Below are 17,286 nucleotides of genomic sequence, written 5' to 3' on the forward strand. Positions count from 1 at the left end.
TTTGGTGAAGTAAGGCTTGGATGCAGCTGCTCGGCCATGGAAACCTATTCCATGAAGCTCTCTACACACTGTTATTGAGCTAATCGGAAGACAACACGAACTTTGGAGGTCTGTTGCTGTTGACTCTGCAGAATGTTGGCGACTTCTGTGCATTGTGCACCTCAGCATGCGCTGACCCCGCTCTGTGATTCTGTGACTTCATGGCTGAGTTGCCGTTGTTCCCATTTGCTTCTACTTTATTGAAATACCACTAGCAGTTGACAGTGGAATATTTAGTAGTGAGGAAATTTCACAAATGGACTTATCGCACTGGTGGCAACCTATCACCGCTTGAATTCAGTGATTTCAGTGAAAACTGGTCAAACATGCATTTTAGTCAGGGCTTAAACTGTCTGTGAAATCAAGGTTAGAGATTAATTAATGTTTCTTGCAGTTAAGTGTAAATTATAGAGAAATACGGTGTACAGTAGGAAAATGTACGTGTTAGCTTCCATACCCTTAGTAGAAACACCAGCAAAAAGGTCTTATATCACATCTCAACTGGTGTGAAAGGCACGGTAATGGAAGAGGGAGTTTGGGGAAAATGTGAAATGAGTTTTAGTGAATGAGAGAGAGAGAGAGAGAGAGAGAGAGAGAGAGAGAGAGAGAGAGAGAGAGAGAGAGAGAGAGAGAGAGAGAGAGAGAGAGAGAGAGAGAGAGAGAGAGAGAGAGAGAGAGAGAGAGGAGAGAGAGAGGAGAGAGAGAGAGAGAGAGAAAATTAGGCTTTTAAAGCAGGTGGTAAATGGCAGTAACACCCTTTTTGTATAGTGTCTTTCTCTGCAAAGATAACAGCAGTGATATATGTAATTAAGAAGAAGAATCTCGATTCTTTGAATTGTTGAGCAGAGGTTTTTATTTAGTTTTAGCGTGTTCGAGAGTGTTATGATGAGTAATAATGGTTGTTGCTGGTTATTGTTTTGCTAAGTGCTCATTGTAGTTGTTTACAACTAAGTGTCAGTGTCAGTGTTCTCTCTAGCACACAGTTCTCAGACACACACAGTTCTCAGACACACACACACACACACACACACACACACACACACACACACACACACACACACACACTATTATATAGTGTTGCTTTACATGTAACTTGAGTTACGTAATCAGATTACTTTTTTCTAGTAAAGTAATGCATTGCTTTTAAAATTCACAACAAAAAATCTGAGTTACTTTTTCACATTTATTTGACTGACAACTTTCTTGACCCCATGTTGAGAAAGTGCAGAGGTGTGTAAACAGGGTATTGCATAATTCTAGACTAAATGTGAGCATTTATTCATCTCACTTGTACAACTTGATTCAGTATTCCTCAAAATGAATACAATCGGTCAAATGCAAAATCAGAATACTTTGCAAACCTCCAATAATTAATTATTAAATAAAACTAATATTTTTATGCATGGTGAAGTAACTTTTTTCTCTTGCATCCTATTCTTTCATTATCCAGAATTGCAGCACAGCTGAATGTTTTGTTTGAGCTGCACCCTCTACTGTACATACGTAAATTCGCATTTTTACCTCAGCATGAGGCTTATTATTTCAATTTTAGCTTGAAAGAGGTATTTACATTGGCAAGAAAATTGATTTTTTTGTTATAAAAAAAAAAACAAGCCCTGCCCAGGAGAGGAAAAGTAAGGCAAAAGTAACGTAACACATTGCTTTTTTTCAGTAACTGAGTAACTCGATTAGTTACTTTTTAAGGGAGTAACGCGATATTGTAATGCATTACTTTTCAAAGTTTCCCCAACACTGCTAATATATCACGTTTCAGTTGCAATAATCTATCAAGAGCTGTTTAAATGGCTTTTGCACATTTCTTTTCTTTCACATTTCTTTGCACATCTAATGTTTCGATTTACTTTTCAGTTTTAACTTGGAAATGAGCAAATACTCCACAATAGATAGCCTAACCTGATATCTGGATCAGTACATCACATGCACTATTTATCAAAACAGTTTTCTGTTTAGCAGAGTTATTTGTGTATAATCGTATTTCATGAGTTAAGCGGATTTGTGACATCACAACAGGCACATCTGTGCATCCCCCCTCCCCTTCCCATAGCACCACAACTGTCCTCACCGCATTTTATAGCAAAGTGACCGCCATGAAAACTCTTCGCAGAATGATCTCGGCTTCTAATGGACTCGCTGGACTGAACCCTACTGGGGGACGGCTTTGTGCATCATTTTCACAGCACTTTATATTAGACCTCAACACTTCAGATTAATGTCAATCTGCATACAAGCCAACGTTTTGAGCGAATACCCCACAGTTTGGAGTAATAGTCATTAACGTCTGCTCTTGTAAAGTCATTGTATTTACCCTTGGGCAAGATTTCCAATTATGTTTGCTTTAATAGTCTTGCCAGTTTTTCTTTTCTCTCTTAGGACCATGACTTTCCTGTGTTTAATGTTTTCTTTGTAATAAAGCTCCTTTCTTTTGTTATATAAGCAAACACTTAAGGGGAAAGCAGAACTGATTTTTGATTACTCCAAATTAGAGAGTCATAAAGGTAATATTTTCAGCAGTATCCAGAAACATTGGTGAAATTCGATCTGGAAAAATATTCTTCGAACCTACAGCCATAACCTAAAAATGTTCCAATATCGGCAAAAGGCAGCATGGGCGATAAAGCATGTCGATTAGTTAAAAGTGAGATGCTTACATCGTTTTGAAGTCCATTAAAGTGTAGTCAGGCCAGTCAATGTAGCAGACCACCCTGCCCGGCAGCTGGTCCGTGTCAGAGTAGTAGTACTGGGGGAAGGCCAGCAGAAGAGCCAAAACCCAGATGACCCCGATGACCACCTTCGTCTGTGTTGCAGACATCCTCTGCTGCAGGGGATGAATGATGGCCATATATCTGTGGAAGAAGAACAAGACAGATGTGCTGAAAGAACCACATCTCTTTTTTTTTTTACTTTAAGCTTATTTCAGTTTAACTTAAAATTAGCTATTATGTAATACATACAAATATTGTGAATATTCTAAATTAATTAGTTTGGTAATTTCTTTTCTAAATTAATTGGCTCAGTTTAAAAAAATACAAATAAATTATTTTACTGTAAAAAGCCTTGTCTCCAGAAAAATAAGACTTAATTTAAGGGGCAAAGTTCACTGTCATATGGCGTCCTATCTCCAAAGCCAATTATAACTGTAACTGGACAAACTGGTGCTGTCGTCAGGTTTTGCTTATGATATATTGATGTTGTTCTTTCTCTCACCCCTTTTATATACACACAATGTAAAAACACAATGTATGTTGATATCTGAATGTATGTTGTTTATTGTTCAAATAAAACCTTTAAAAAAATAAAAAACTCCAACAATTAATTATTTTACATTCTTAGAATTCTTAAAAAAGGTTCAATTGGGATCTATTTAGAACCTATATTTTACAGTGATACAGTATATTTACGAGCTGTCTAATTCAAAGCATTCAAACTAAAACTGAATTCAAACAAAAATAAATCAAACTAAATTCATACAGTGATCCCATGATGAACTCCTGAAATGCTATATGAAGTGCCTAACAGAATCATGTAAGGTTGCAGCTAGACACATAGAATCTTTTCTTCTAAGAGCAGAACCTTGTGTAAATTAAGACAACCTGTCTGCTTGTGGATTTGGCTCTCAGCGCACATTTCACACGTACAGCTGCACATATTTTCCCACCGTGATCTTCATTCATACTTTGCCGTTCGAGCTGTGGTTGAAAGCAAGAGATAGTGTGCTGCTTTGCACTCTCAACAATTTAAGCTGTCAACACATCAGACTTCACACACAGAACACACACACATCTCCGCCCAGCACACAAAGGTCTTAGTGGTATCTACGGTAAATCCTCTTAAATAATTTGCTCCAATATGGAGCGGTATCATTATAAAACGGAATGAAGCCCAGACAATAAATCCCCCCCCCCCCCCCCCCCCCAACACACACACACACACACACACACACACACAGCATACAAATCTATTGAGTACCTATTAGTGGATTTGTGCGGTTATTATTTTTTGGTTTGTGCTGTAGTATAACAGGCAATAACCTTGTGATATGAGCTCTGCAAAAGTAAATCTGTTCCAGTTATCAGTTATATGGACAATGAATACACTTCCAGCAGGAATTATTTAACAGCTGAGATAAATCATACTCCATGCACCACTTTCAGACTGTGAGATGGTATTGAAGGTCAGGCTTTGTCAGACATTGCTTTATTTTCCTCATAATCTGTGTCTGGTGAACATTTTTCTTATGATTTTAGCCCCACATATAATGCCTTGAAAAAGGCATTAATAAAATGTGTGGTCATACACTCTCAAAAGAAAAGGTTCTATATAGTTCCTAAAAGGGTTAATGTCAGGATTTGTCAGGTTCCCATCATGAGATGGCATTAGTGATATATAACAGCAAATTTTGCAGAAAAGTGAGCAGTTTGCATTACTGATTATTGAAATGATCACAGCATTTGGCAACACATTTGCATTTCTGTTTAAGACTGCAATTAAGACTAAACAGAAGCAGAATTGTTAATTTCTTCTGAATCAAATCCACAAAATCTGGTTCAGTATTATTCTATTGGTCAGAACTCTAGGCATGGCGGTAAAGGCGTCTTTTGTGACATCCTTCCATGTGAGCCAATGTTAAGCTCTTGATATGGTTGACTGGTTCACTTTTTATTCCTTTGTTGGAAAATTGACTCCGTATCTCCCTCGAAGTGCGACTGGCCTCTCAGTGACTTAATTCATTAATAAGTCTCTGTCTGGTTTGTGCAGAGAGTTTTGAGGAACAAACTTTCCTGACCAATAAAAGTGTATTCCCTCTTCCTTGTTTAACTTTTTTTAATTAGTCTTCAAATTCCTGGAATACTCTAGTAAATATTCACAGCTGTCTTTTAGATTCACAACCTGAATAATGATCAATTTATTTTAATAAATTATAGGTTCAGGCCAATTGTTAGGCAGCTGTGTCCTTGTTAAGACGATTGTTTTTCTTCTGTGCAAAGAGTCCCTGCATGGATTGAATATTTATGCACACAGAATATTTCTTTTTTTGTGTGGTTATTGTTGTTGTTGTTAAGAAAACCAATGTCACATTAAAATGATGAAAATTCTTTTCATTGTTCTAAAACCATATTATTCTGTGGAACACAAATAAGTGACTATATAAATATGAATCTTTCACTTGTATTATAAAGAAGAACATGCAAAATACTGACTGCTCTGTAATAAAAGTGAAAGGAAAAGGATAAGCTTAAAAATGACAAAAAAAGCATTGTGAAAATAGTTATTTTTTTTCAACTTCTGAAGCAATATGACAGCTCTGCGTGAAGAACAGACTAAATCTGTTGTTATTCACTGGAATTCTTTTGCTCAATTCAACTTTGGCACCAGCAATTTGTATGTCATATGCAAAAGCCCATGGTATCTGGCAATTAATAGTTTTAATGTGCCATTTTTTTGCCAGGTAAACCATTAATTTAAGATTCTTTGAAATATAGTTTGTCAAAGCATTCCACTCCACTGATAATGAGAAAACCTTACAGCTGAACCAACACCAGGCGCACACACTTAAAGGGTTAGTTCACCCAAAAATGAAAATACTGTTATTAATTACTCACCCACGTCATTCTAAACCCGAAAGACCTTCGCTCATCTTCGGAACACAAATGATGATATTTTTGATGAAATCATGAGAGCTCTCAGGCCCGATTAACACTTTCAAGTTCCAGAAAGGAAGACATTGTTAAAGCTACACTGTGTGATATTTTCCCCCATCTAGTGGTGAAAAGGTATATGACCATCCAGTGAATAATAGTTTCTGTTCCTCTCAATTCTGATTTCGTTTTAACTTCTACGGTGGCCAATTTAGTCCAAGATTAACATGGCAATCCCTCTCTTCACATTCGACACGGTGCCATTGATGTTAAAACGCTCATATGTATGTATTTTCAATGGCATATTATAAACTTACGAGAATACTTTATTACTGGAAATAAGTAAATATACATTAATGAGCACATATATTTGTGAAAGAACTAAGTGTTTTTAGAATAAACTAAAAAAGTTACACAGTGTAGCTTTAAAATAGTGCATGTGACTCCAGTTGACGCAGCCTTCATTTTATGAAGAGACGAGAATACTTTCTGTGTGCAAAAACAAACAAAAAGAATGACTTTATTCAACAAGTTTCCGTTGTAAATAGTGCAGCGCTCTAATCTACGGCATCCGACGCTGCACTGTATTGTAAACAGCGTACCAGACTGGCACAGGCCACAACAAAATGGTTGAATAAATAATTTTTGTTTGTTTTTGCATGCAAAAAGTATTGTCATCGCTTCATTTAATTAAGGTTGACCCACTGGAGTCACGTGGACTTTAACAAGGTTTTTACTACCTTTCTGGACCTTGAACATGTTAATTTAACTGCTGTCTATGAAGGGGTCAGAAAGCTCTCGGATTTCAACAAAAATATCTTCATTTGTGTTCTGAAGATGAACGAAGGTCTTCCTGGTGTGGAACAACATGAGGGTAAACTATCCCATTAAGCTTAAAGGGTTAGCTCACCCAAAAATGAAATTGATGTCATTAATGCTGAAAACTGCTGAAATCACGTGACATTGGCGACCCGAATCATTGATCGATTCACTGATTCATTAATCGTTTGATTCTTTTTGGAGGCACATGGAAGAGAAGACAATGCTGAATAAAATCGTAGTTTTTGATATTTTTGGACCAAAATGTATTTTCAATGCTTGAAGAGACTATAATCAACCAACTGATGTTACATATGGACTACTTTGGTGATGTTTTTATTAGCTTTCTGGACATGGACAGTGAAGTGGGCACTGACTGCATTATGCTCTGGGACTCAAATCTAAAATATCTTAAACTGTGTTCCGAAGATGAACGAAGGTCTTACGGGTGTGGAACAACATTAGGGTGAGTCATTAATGACATCAATTTCATTTTTGGGTGAACTAACCCTTTAAGGTTAACTATCCCTTTGAGACGAGAGAATGTCAGGTCTTATATTTGGACAAAGAGGCAAACCTTTAAGCTTAAACGTGATAGACAATAATAATTTGTTTAATGTAATGTCCTGAAGGACAATTTTATTACATACAGTGACAAAGATAAGTGAGTAGGCCTAAATGAGGAATTGACAATAAACTTATAGAACACTCTGCAGCAGGTACAGAGGTCAAACATTTCACCGACATTCATTCAAGCACATCGGTTTGACATAAGTGGAGCTCAGAGCAACAGATCATCGGTCTGAACAGCGGCAGGGCAAAATCAATAACGACAACATGCTAGAGGGAGCGGAGGTGGACAGTGTGGTTACGCAGTGTGATGCTTGCAGTGCTTTACTTTCAAATTTAGCTTTAGTCATGTAATTTCATTAGGATTCCTACTCCTGACACATGACAGTTTGAGCCTCTGAGCCATGTGCCATTTCACCAGCACACAAATGCTCTTTAGCATGCTGTCACAGCTTGACTTTGAGGTGTGTATGGTTGTCAGCACTTTTAGGTCTACGTGTGTTTAATTTCAAGAAATGAAAAGTAAAAACAACTGATACGTGAGACGAGAGAATCTGAGATGTTATATTTGGACAAAGAGGCAATCGTTCGTTGCTATACTAAAGCTTGTAACACAATTATGTCACACACTGCAGTTTAGCCCAAGTGATCTGTCTGCACAGAGGTGACAGTCCTGCTGCTGTTAGTGAATGTACACCCGTCTGAGTTAACAATGACTCAACCAGAGCAACAGAGCTGAAATCTGGGCAAGCAAAACACATCAGCCAACGAGCCTAGGATTGTGCAATTATTATTCACATAGGTTATACTGGATGATTTTACCGTAATATGCACAGTAAGCCAAAATAACAAATAAATGTTTGAAATATAAATAAAATATATTTATATATGGACTACAGAACCTCAAATACCTCATATTTGAAAGCAAAATATAGGCTTCCAATGAAATGGTTTGTTAGTATAGTACAATATTTGGCCAAGATATATCTATTTGAAAATCTGGAATCTGATTCCAAATAAAGGACTTAGCAATCCATACTAATAACAATAATACAATTTATGGTAGGAAAAAAAATCATTAATTACTCACCCTCATGTCGTTGGACACCCGTAAGACCTTCGTTCATCTTCGGAACACAAATGAAAACAAATGAAGATATTTTTGTTGAAAGCTGATGGCTGAGAAAGGCTTCAGATAGGCCTCCATTGGCATTCAGTACATTCCCACTCACAAAACCGATTAAGGCACTAAAGACGTCGATGCAAAGCCCATCTCACTACAGTGGCTGTACAATAATTTTACAATGCAAAGAAAATAGTTATTGTGTGCACAAAAATCAAAATAACGACTTTATCCACTAAGTTATTGACGTGAACTTGACGCATGCACGTGAATATGACGCAGCTCCGCCGCTCAATACATGACCCGGAAGAGGAGGAGCGCCACTATCGCGTAAGTTCCAGGTTCCAGATGTAGTCCATCTCACTCCCACTGTAGTGAGATGGACTTTGTAACGAAGTCTTTAGTGCCTTTATGGGTCTTGTGAGTGGGTCAGTGGAAATGTACTGAATGCCAATGGATGCCTATCTAAAGCCTTTCTCAGCCATCAGCTTTCAACAAAAATATCTTCATTTGTGTTCAGAAGATGAACGAACGGGTGTCCAACGACATGAGGGTGAGTAATTAATGAAATCATTTTCATTTTTGGGTGAAGTAACCCTTTAATATCCTAATCATATTTGGCATAAAAGAAAAATCGATAATTTTTCCCCATACAATGTATTGTTGGCTATTGCCACAAATATACCCATTATGACTGGTTTTGTGGTCCAGGGTCACAAGTATACACTTACTGGCCAACTTACACATGTTCAGCCGGAGACATGAGGTGTGTATCATCTCTAGCGACCCTATAGGTTGTGAATCTGTATTGTGTACATGAATTCAGGCACTGGTAAGGACCCTGGCTCACTACACATTAACACACTGATGAAAAACTCTTTTTTTTCAGGTAACATGGCAACACCCTCCTACTGGAATTTATGAACAACATCGGAACGATATCTTTCTGACATTGCTCTTTAATGTTATTTAAAGTACATAATGATAAATACTTTGCTTGTTGCACTTCAGCCCTAAATAAACTATAAATGTTAGCTATAGATTATGTTCATTACCTGTCTAGTGATGTATGTTTATGCTGAAATGTAATTAAATAATGGCTTGTATTTAAAAAAAACATCTATCATGTGTCATTATGTGTAATGAGTTGGCTCACGTAATTTATGTTTCATGCTTCAGAACTTATGATGCTTTTAATGCTCCTTGGTGCATTGTCACACTTTTTAGGGAGTGAACATTTCATTGCACTGGTAGGATTTTATAAATGAGAAAGCCTTTACAATGGCAGACTTCCTGATCAGTGCCCTGACTACTGAGGTAGAGAGCTGATTGAGATGCACCCGTGGTGGTCAAGAGACTATCCGCTGAAGTTCAAATTAGGCATCTGAATGGGGAAGAAAGGTGATTAAATTCACCTTGAATGTGGCATGGTTGCTGGTGCCAGATGGGCTAGTCCGAGTATTTCAGAAACTGCTGATTTACTGGGATTTTCAGACACTACCAGCTCTAGGGTTTGCAGAGAAAGGTCCGAAAAAGAGAAAACATCCATAGAGCTGCAGTTTTATGGGGAAGATGCCTTCCTGATGCAAGAGGTCAGAGGAGAAAGACCAGACTTCATTGAGCTGATTGAAAGGCAACAGTAACTCAAATGACTACTTGTTATATCCAAGGTCTACTGAAGAGCATCTATGTACGCACAACATATCAGACCTTGAAGCAGATGGGCTACAGCAGCAGAAGAAAACACTGGGTGCCCCTTCTGTCGGCTAAACACAGGAAAATGTGGCTACGTTTCGCAAAGGCCCATCAAAATAGGACAGTAGAATATAGGAAAAACATTGCCTGGTCTGATGAGTCTCGATTTCTGCTGCGACATTCAGATGGCAGGGTCAGAATTTGGCGTAAACAACAAGGTGCATTTGAAATGTGGCGGATTGGCAGATTGGAATCGTGGATGTGCAGTTGACAAATGTCTCTGAGGAATGTTCCCAGCACCTTGTTGACTCTATGCCATGAAGAATTAAGGCAGTTCTGAAGCCAAAAGGGTGTCTAACCCTGCACTAGCAAGGTGTGCATTAAGTGGCCATTGAGTGTATAATATAATTTAAGCAGCTTTGTTATTGTGCCTTTCTTAAAGTCACAATGTAATGAAAGTAGACAGATCTTTTCTCTGGACATGATCTCTCAAGTCAAAATATGAATGCGATGAGTTCAGAAGTGGGAAGCAGGAAATTTCCTGCTTGGGGTTTAAGCAGACTAAAATAATAAAGAACATCACTAGAGATAATTCTGTCATTTTTATTGTATACCGAGTATGACATTTTGATAAAAAATAATTATGAGACAAAAAAAACAAAAACAAACGTAAATGCATGTATAAATCATTGGATAATCAGTATGATCAATATAAGGGATAAGGCACTTTTTAATCTCATACTAATTTAACTCTTTCATCTAATGTAAAATAATTTGAGGTTTGTCAGGAACCAAGCATTCTGGGAATGCTAATTAAATTTCACTTCTACATTATATCTTTAGGCATAATTCAATTTTCCAACCTTATATTGCCAATTAGTTGATAATAATCAAATCATTGCATGACATATAGCACTTAAAACATGGCTAAGATAAAGCTCTAATACTAGAACTACTTGGAGTGCTTAGTGAAAAGATATAGGCTCTGGTAATGTCTTTTTATTAGGAAAAACGAGGCTCAGTTATTTGTTTGTAAACCCATGATTAATTTGCAGTGCATGCTTATGTAAAGAGAATGTAATCTTGGCTTGCTTCCCCCCACCACCAAAAGAATCTTTCTAAGGTAAATAACCCATTAGTGCTCTGAGAAGTATTTCCTCCAAAGGACCTGAACACACACCGTGCAGTCTTCCCAAGAAGCCTGCCCTCCATCTCTCTTATAGGTCTCTCAGGTAATGGAATTCAATTCGAAGTTCATGTTTCTGCATGTTGATAAATGTAAGCAAGCATGTTTTTTTTTAGAATTAGCTGTGCTGTGTCAAAAGGTTGGAAACATGACATCTTACAATTACAATGGCGTGATGAAAGGTCAGTCGCTAACTGAAACCTGGGCCTTCTTGTGAATAATTCCTTGTGATGCTGTGCTGGTAACTGATGTAACTGATGAATGAAGAAGCGAGGCAGACATGCCACTCTTATAATTACTTCATCACCTCTCAACCGCACACACACTAAAGAAATTATGGTTTCTAAACGATGACTGGTTGGTAGGTTATGAGTGGGATGACAAGTAACCGTTGTCTATCACCATATTGCATAGCAGACAACTGACCTTTGCCATCTATACTGTGATGATTCCTAATATGGACCTGAAAAGAGCTACAATTTTACACTTGTGTTTGCATTGTGAAGGCAGAACTAAACATTGCTTAATGTTAGCAACAATAACTACATATCCATTGCAACCATAATTTCTGGCAATAGGGTGCACTCTTATTAAAAAAAATGGGGCTTATAGGAACCCTATAGGGTTCTTGACTCAATTTAAACAGTAATTTGTCAAATGGTTTTAGATTGAGAAATTTCTTTAAAAATTTGTGTATTATTTTTTAATTTTTAACAGGTTATTAAATTTTTACTGATAAAGATTGTGAGCTGTTTAATTAATGCAATTTAATTTAAATAAATTAAAACTAAATGAATTAAAAGTAAATTAAATGGGTTATAAAACCTTTTCTTTTTAAGATATGGGGTAAGATGCCCCTTGTAAAATATGTTGTTCTCCCTCCCTCTTTACCAAAGATGGCACACAATCTCATCTCAACACATTCGATCGATGCTTTTGGAATTTATTTATTTATTTGTCATTTTGAACAGGTTATTGATGTAATTTACTTTCTCTAGAAAATAGTGATTCTGTGGCTGCATTATGTTACCTATATGTTTATTTGTGAAGTAATTGGAAATAAGGTAGTAAATAAGGAATTGGAAATAAAATTAGACCCTCCTCGGGGTGGCTGATGAGAAAATCAGGGAAATCAAACCACTGTTTTACAATCAGGAGAAAACTATGTAAATTATTGTAATGGACAGCTTTTTTTTTTTTTTTTTTTTTTTTTTTTTTTTTTTTTTGTACAACGACAGAACACGCAAAAATCACAGCCTGTCAAAGAGAACCCCAATATGTTCCCTCACGCGCACTGCTGAGATGCGGTCTATTGTGCAATTGTGTGAATGGTAATGAAGAAACTTACCTGTCGAGCGCAATCGCGGTCATCGAATATATAGAAGCGAAGACGGCGGCTATAGGAAAGAAGTTGTGGAAACGGCAGTAATAGAGTCCGAAATACCACTCGTTGTGCACAGAGTAAACAAAGTTTATAACGGTGTTGAAAGCGGACATTGACGCTTCCGCGAACGCCAGGTTCACAAGGAAATAGTTAGTCACGGTTCTCATTCGTTTGTGCGCCAAAATGATCCATATTACCGTGACATTGCCCACCACGGAGACAATGACAATTGTGCTGTAAGCCACTGCCCAGAGCACTATTCTCCAAACCGGTTGCACAAACTGGTTCCAGTATATCTCGGTTTCATTTTGTCCGATGGAGTTGTTTGTCCAGTTACTTTGGAAGTCAGTGGAAGTGATGATCGAATCCATTCCTATTGGGGAAATGTTAAGTTCAATTTAAATATAGTTTCTTTTTTCTTCTTTTTTTTTCTTCTTCTTTTTTTCTTGCTGGATGTCGTATTAATGTTCAATCGACCATGTTCCCTTTCGAGAAAAAAAAAGTCAAATTTTTGAGTTTCTAGGTGCAAAAAGTGTTCCGAATATATTCTTCAATTGTCTTCTCTGATAAGGAAGGATGAGCCCTGTGTTCATTCAAGCAAGACAGGAGAACAGACCGCAACGGCTCGTTCCTTCACTTTTTCTCATCACGAAACCAATTTTAGCTCTTGGTTACACACACCTCACTCCTCTGAGTGTCGCTGCCAAGTGCGCAGCGCGTGCCAAAAGAGAAGTCTCGCGCACACATGAGCAGATGCTGCGAACACGCGGCTCTGATAAGAACCGAAAGGACGAGTCATTTTCATATGCAGGTCTCTCTTTTTTATACGAAATTGAAGTCTATTCTGCATATGTAATGCAGAGCGCGCCAGGTGTGCCACGCACACTGAAAGATGATTTCTGGTCGCGCGCAGATGCTGTTGGAGGTGATGAAACAAAAATAATCAATGGGTACTTGGAAATCAGTTATTTTAATATGAAATGCGATTGATTCAGAGCTCACCCTGTATGCAATTTGAAAGATGTTTTTTGGCTTCTTAAAAACCAAATAGTCTACTAGCTAATAAGGCAAATAGGCTTTTATGTTCAAACTTTTGACATTGATAATATCTTATCAATGATATCAGTGGACATTTTTTTTTATCAATAGACATTGATAATGTCTTTTGCCAGTTCCCCTTGACAGCAAAGCATTGGCTGCGTATTTTGATACAAGTAATTCAAGTTCACGGTCTCCCCCTGGCGGTTCCATCTGAATGCGCGTTAAGCTCAATCAGTCAGCCTGTTGTACAATGTTTAGACAATGTATGCCTACAATGCTGTTGAGTAAACACAACTTTTCAATTGGATCTGGACAGCTACAGAATCACCTGAAACACTGACTGCAAGCCACCGTTTGCCTATCGTCAGTGGCGTGCCATACCTTTGCTGATGCTGTGAATGGGCACAAATCCCTATGTTACAACATTTGGTGGAAAGCCTTCCAAGAAGTGTGTAAGCTGTTATGGCTGCAAAAGGATGGATTACTGCTTTTTTTTGCCATGTTTTGCCAATGCTCAACAAGACATGGGAGCATCTGTGTGATGTGTGAGCCTGAGACGCTGTTCCACTTCATCCTAACGCTGTTCGCTGGGATTCAGGTCTGGGCTTTGTGGAGTCCTTTCTCTTCCACATCAGACAAAATAAATCATTTCTGTATGGATGGTGCTTTGTAGAGGGCCATCATTTCGCTGCCATCATGCAGCATACGGAATTTGTGCATTATTCAAGAATGTGTCCACATAACAAAGGGTTGTTTTGATACAGAGTGAGCCCAGGAAACTGCCCTTTAAAGAACAATTTTTTCAGCATTTTAGTGAATCATTCCATTCCATTTCTTTTATTTATTTATTTTGGGATTTTAAAGGGGGACCTATTATGAAAAATTCATTTTTACATGGTGCTTGAACATAAAGGTGTGCCGGCAGTGTGTGTACACAACCACCCTATAATGGTAAGAATTCACCCACTCCTCTTTTTTAGTCCCGACAAAACATTAACAGGGTCTCAGAACAAGTTTGCAGATTCTAGCATTTGTGACATCACATGCTTAGGTCCCGCCCACAACTGCTGAGTACCCTGCCCTATTAGCATAAACCTGAGTGAGCTGTCCATGTTTATCTCCTCGCCATTTAACAGCAGCATTCAACAAAGAAATGTATTCCTATTAAAGCTACTAAAATTCAATCAAGAGCAGTGAGTGATTTTCTGTTTGTTGTTAACAGCATATTTTGGTTGGTTTTTGTTGGTTTAACTTAAAAAGAAAAAAAAATTGAGTTGATACAATGAAGGAAATTTGTTTAATAAATAGAAACTCAAAATATGATTGTACAGTGTAAAAATTATTTAGAAAAAAAGTTACCCGGTTGCCTTAAAAATTTGAGTTCATTGAAATTAAAATTTTGAGTTAATACAATGAACATTTTTTGAGATTCGACAGCCTTTATTAAAATATTATTAAAAGATTTTGTAAGCATATTGGGTAATTATGTGTGTGTTATTTCTGATGATGCAGTGAGACATGCCAAATTGTGCTATTTTCATGATTTATCACATTTTTATGTGGTTCAGATACAAACATATTTTGAGTTTCTATTTATTAAACTAATTTCCTTCATTGTATCAACTCAAATTTTTAATTTCAATAAACTCAAAATGTTAAGGCAACCAGGTTACTTACTTTTTTAAGTTAAACCAACAAAAACCACCACAATTTTTTTTACAGTGTATCTGAACCACATAAAAAATTTGATGAATCATGAAAATAGCACTATTTGGCATGTTTCACTGCGTCATACAAAATAAAACACACAATTACCCAATATGCTTACAAAATCTTTTAATAATCTTTTAATAAAGGTTGTCGAAACTCAAAAAAATTTCATTGTATTAACTCAAAATTTTAATTTCAATGAACTCAAAATTTTAAGGCAACCAGGTAACTTTTTTTCTAAATATTTTTTTATAGTGTATAGGTCATATTAGGCTGCTTTCCCTTGTGCGCATATCTAATATAGGAGGGCTAAAGGCTCTACAGGGGAAAATAGCTCCTCTGATTTTATTTTCCTCTAAACCATTAGAAACATCAGCTTTCAAGATGCACGTGGAAATTTGTCTGATCTTTGATGCAGTCTCAGGCTCAGGCAGCAGCGCAAAGTTGATTCTGCGCTCATTTGATCTAATATTTAATGTTTTAAAAAAATGTTGTAGATTGTTGTAGGTAAATGTTGTAGGTATTGATAATGTTTGTCAGTTTTGTTCAAGGTAATTAAAGCATTTTACTTGAACATTTCACTGGTGTAGCCCTATTTCATGGTAATCAATTCATTGGCTTTAGAAGGATTGGAAAGTCCATCACATGCATTACGTGAGACTTAATTGTGATGTGCCGTGGCAACTCATCAATGTTAATTAACCATGTATCTTGACAGACTCTTGGTTGCAGGCAATTTCACCCACATATGGGAATATTTTTTATGTCCTTCTTATTTCTTTTTGCAGTGTTTTTGTTTTGTTGGTTGTATCAGATATTTTCATTTATTAAACCAGTCAAGATTATCTGAAGGAAATTGGTTCACTCAAAAGATTCAATGCAATGCAGAAAAGCTTGGCAATCCTTTTAATGCTCTCATCTTTTTTCCAGTCCTGTGTGCACTCTACATTCTTTTTGATCATAGCAACATACTGTAATATCCTCTGGCAAGGAGCTTTGCTCAACAAATCAAGATTTGGCTGACCACTGGTTGTCGACAAGAAATAAATCATAAATGTAATTTTACACACCAACTTTCCTCCTCATGGTTTGAATTTAATGTACCTTGATGGGGGCCACAAACTGCTTAATGCTTCCCAACAACTTTATTCATTTAAAAATATCCTGACTCTTAAGCCCAGTGCCTCTTGATAAATCATGACATGTGCAATTTAGAGCGAATGTAAGACTTTGAATAAAAATAAATACATTATTTGTTTTTTATTGTCTATCCATGTTACAACTGAACTTAATCTAAATAATGTGTAATGGCAGAAGCAGAAGAAATGCAAATACTTTCTCAATATGCGGCATTCATTTATCCATTATTTTGTAAATCTGTAGCCATATTGTTCACCTTTCACAAAGGTCCATGAAGACCGAATACTAGACATTTAATAAGAGTGAAGTTATAGAATCCATTCAGGCATCGGCCACTCTTAACCATTTTTATATAGATTATTTGCACTGCAGCGAAAAGCTGGAGAGTTAAAGAACTATACTGTGAGGAAAAAAGCTTATGAAAAATTTAATTACAACCACAAGCTACCTGATAGATAATCAATGTCTGTGCTGTGTGTATATGCCTAGAAGAAGAAGAAAAAAATGATTTTTTGTGATGTATAGTCATAAGAAGTGAACAAAAAGTAGCCTTCTGAGAAAGCCATTGTGACATGTTGGAGAGCCTTTATTTAAAGGGATAGTTCACCCCAAAATGAAAATTCTGTCATCATTTACTCACCCTTAAGTTGTTCCAAACCTGTATGAGTGTCTGTTGAACACTAATATGTTGAAGAATGTTTATAAGCAAGCATATAAGACAACCACTGACTACCAAATACTAGTCAATGGTTGCTCTATCTGCTTGGTTACCAAAATATCTTAATACATATATATTTTTTTTGTTTTTGGTCCAGGGCCACATATTATCACTTTACAAGTCAACTGGCTTGTAAATTCATTGAACGTGTCAAGATATCAAGTGTTTGATGGGAGTCTCGTTTAAATCAAAATCTTTACATGG

The 17,286-nt window shown here is 36.9% G+C and overlaps 1 protein-coding gene across 1 annotated transcript in view; it reads right to left on the minus strand.

Annotated features, from left to right (window-relative positions):
- tacr1a (tachykinin receptor 1a) overlaps window positions 1-12,851 on the minus strand; it is a 44,703-nt gene extending 31,852 nt beyond the window's left edge. Inside the window, exons 1-2 of the mRNA XM_067438915.1 lie at window positions 12,438-12,851; window positions 2,709-2,903 (exon numbers count right to left, since the gene is read on the minus strand). Of these exons, the coding sequence (XP_067295016.1) occupies window positions 2,709-2,903; window positions 12,438-12,844 (602 nt within the window). The 5' untranslated portion in view covers window positions 12,845-12,851. The remainder of the gene's footprint in view (window positions 1-2,708; window positions 2,904-12,437) is intronic.
- Between the last annotated feature and the right edge of the window lie 4,435 nt (window positions 12,852-17,286).

Source organism: Pseudorasbora parva, chromosome 3, assembly GCF_024679245.1.
Source record: "Pseudorasbora parva isolate DD20220531a chromosome 3, ASM2467924v1, whole genome shotgun sequence".
In the NCBI taxonomy this organism is placed as follows: Eukaryota; Metazoa; Chordata; class Actinopteri; order Cypriniformes; family Gobionidae; genus Pseudorasbora; species Pseudorasbora parva.